At 62.4% G+C, this 2009-nt stretch overlaps 1 protein-coding gene across 1 annotated transcript; it reads right to left on the bottom strand.

The window, feature by feature from the left end:
- Positions 1-106: 106 nt before the first annotated feature.
- Positions 107-1099, bottom strand: MNEG_9498 (hypothetical protein; the record flags this gene model as incomplete). Its single annotated transcript, XM_014042032.1, has 3 exons — positions 107-514; positions 729-803; positions 935-1099. The coding sequence occupies 3 exons, from the start codon at positions 1097-1099 to the stop codon at positions 107-109; spliced, it is 648 nt and encodes a 215-aa protein (XP_013897486.1).
- Between the last annotated feature and the right edge of the window lie 910 nt (positions 1100-2009).

Below are 2009 nucleotides of genomic sequence, written 5' to 3'. Positions count from 1 at the left end.
GGCGACATCCCCTCCTGCTCCCAGGAGAGAAGCCGGGACCCGCCGGGCCCGACCCCCTCACCCGCGCACGCCTCTGCCCATCGTTCCCCACGAGCGCCTCTGCCTGTTAAACCATGACAAGGACTCCCGCCCCGAGTGTCCCAGGGGAGCACACCTTGCTCGGCGATGGTATTGAGGGCGCCTCGGTGCCCTTGCCGCCCTTCTCCTGCCCCCGGCAGTCCCCGCTGCCCTTGTCGGGCGGCTGCTGCTGCTGCTGCTGCTGCTGCTGCTTTCCTTCTTGCTGCTGCTGCTGCTGCTGCTGCTGCTGCTGCTGCTGCTGCTGCTGCTGCTGCTGCTGCTGCTGCTGCTGCTGCTTTCCTTTTTGCTGCTGCTCCTGCTGCTCCTGCTGCTCCTGTTGTTGCTCCTGCTGCTGCTGCTGCTGCTGCTGCTGCTGCTGCTGCTGCTGCTGCTGCTGCTGCTGCTGCTGGCCCTGTCCGGGCTCGTCCTCATCCATTGCATCCTCAAGGTCCTCATCCTGGTGGCACAAGACATGAGTCGCGGCGAATGGGTGACATCAGCAGAGGTTGCACTATCTGTGCCATCAAAACCAACATGGAAACGCCTGCTGCGACGCTCCGCGACACAGGCGTGTGCATGCGCGCTCGTACGCATATGCTGTCAAGGCCACGCCCGCGCCGCGTGGCAGCTCCCCCGCCGCGGCGCGAGCGGCTGCGGTAGGCGCGCCGCACCTGCGCCCCTGCCGCCGCGGGCGCGCTTTCATTGCCACGCTTGAGGCGCTTCAGGCGGCGCCCGTCGCCGGCGGCCTGCGCACGGCACCGCTGATTTATCAGATAAGTGCAAGTGAGGGCAGGAGCGGGGCAGGAAGGGCAGCGGCATGTCGCGAGCCAAGCCAAGCGTTGCCAGAGGGGTCCGTCGACGTGCAAAGCGTGCACACCTCTGCATTGCCAGTCTCCTTGCGACCTCCCGCTGCAGTTGTGCGCTTGTTCTCCTTGGCCGCGTCCTTAGATGGATTACATGCGGCCCCAGCATCCCCTGTGGGCTTGAAGAAGCTGCTGATGCCTCGCTGCTTGCGCTCGGCTGGCTTGGGATCGGTGCCCATGGCCCAGCGGTCCTCTGATAAGAGCACTGAGGGCCGAACCTCTTTTGAAAGACTCAGAAAATGGCTTTGAATGAAAAAGTCGCAGGCAGCAACCAGATCACACACGCGCGACTTTCGAAACAGTCAAGTTCTTTATCTTGCTTGCACCATGCCGCATGCCACCAACACTCAAATTGTGGTGCTGTCTCCGTTGATGGCGTGACACGCAGCCAGCAGGTCCTCGTGTGGTAACTCCAACGCCAACTCCGATTTTCAAATTTCGGTGGTACAGCTCGACTGATCTACAGTCATGGTGATCCCAGGCAGCTGAGCTGATGCACATGTTTTACAGGTCACAAAGTCTTGACTAGGCACTTTTGAGCTGTACCTCAGTACGCCTCCATTAACCATACAAGCACCAAACGCATCCGCCTGTGGCCCGTTACAAACCGTCACCCACCGCTCAGAAATGTGATGCAGCGGCCAATCTTACCTGGTTGATTTGAAGCCAACGTCTCTCGTCAAAAGTAAAAGTTAAGGGATTGGCTGTGTGCATAAGCTGTGCCTGTGAGCAACCAATGCAGCAGCCCGTCCTCACTCAAGCTCCCGGTTCCATAGGGCAGCGGCTGAGCGGCCGGGCCGCACGTGGCGGCTGGACACTCAAACCGCGGTGCGCCCCACGACCGACCAGCCCACCGACTCGACAAAAGTAAAAGTGGCAGTGTAGAGGTGGCGCCGCCGCCGTGTCCAGGCAAGCGCAGCCGACCGGCGACATCGGGGCCGCCGCGTCGTACACAGCGCGAGCTTGGGGACGGCTCGCGGCGCCGCGGCCCGCCCAAATCAAGTCAACAATCCCGTGGCATGAGTGGCGGTGTTGCGCGAGGTGGCGAAAAGGCTCGGGGTGCGCGCGGCCGAAGGGCAGGCCGGGGTT

The sequence above is a fragment of the Monoraphidium neglectum genome (genome assembly GCF_000611645.1).
Source record: "Monoraphidium neglectum strain SAG 48.87 unplaced genomic scaffold scaffold01958, whole genome shotgun sequence".
NCBI lineage: Eukaryota > Viridiplantae > Chlorophyta > Chlorophyceae > Sphaeropleales > Selenastraceae > Monoraphidium > Monoraphidium neglectum.
Note: the sequence above shows the minus strand (reverse complement) of the source record. Positions and strands in the feature narration are given on the sequence as shown.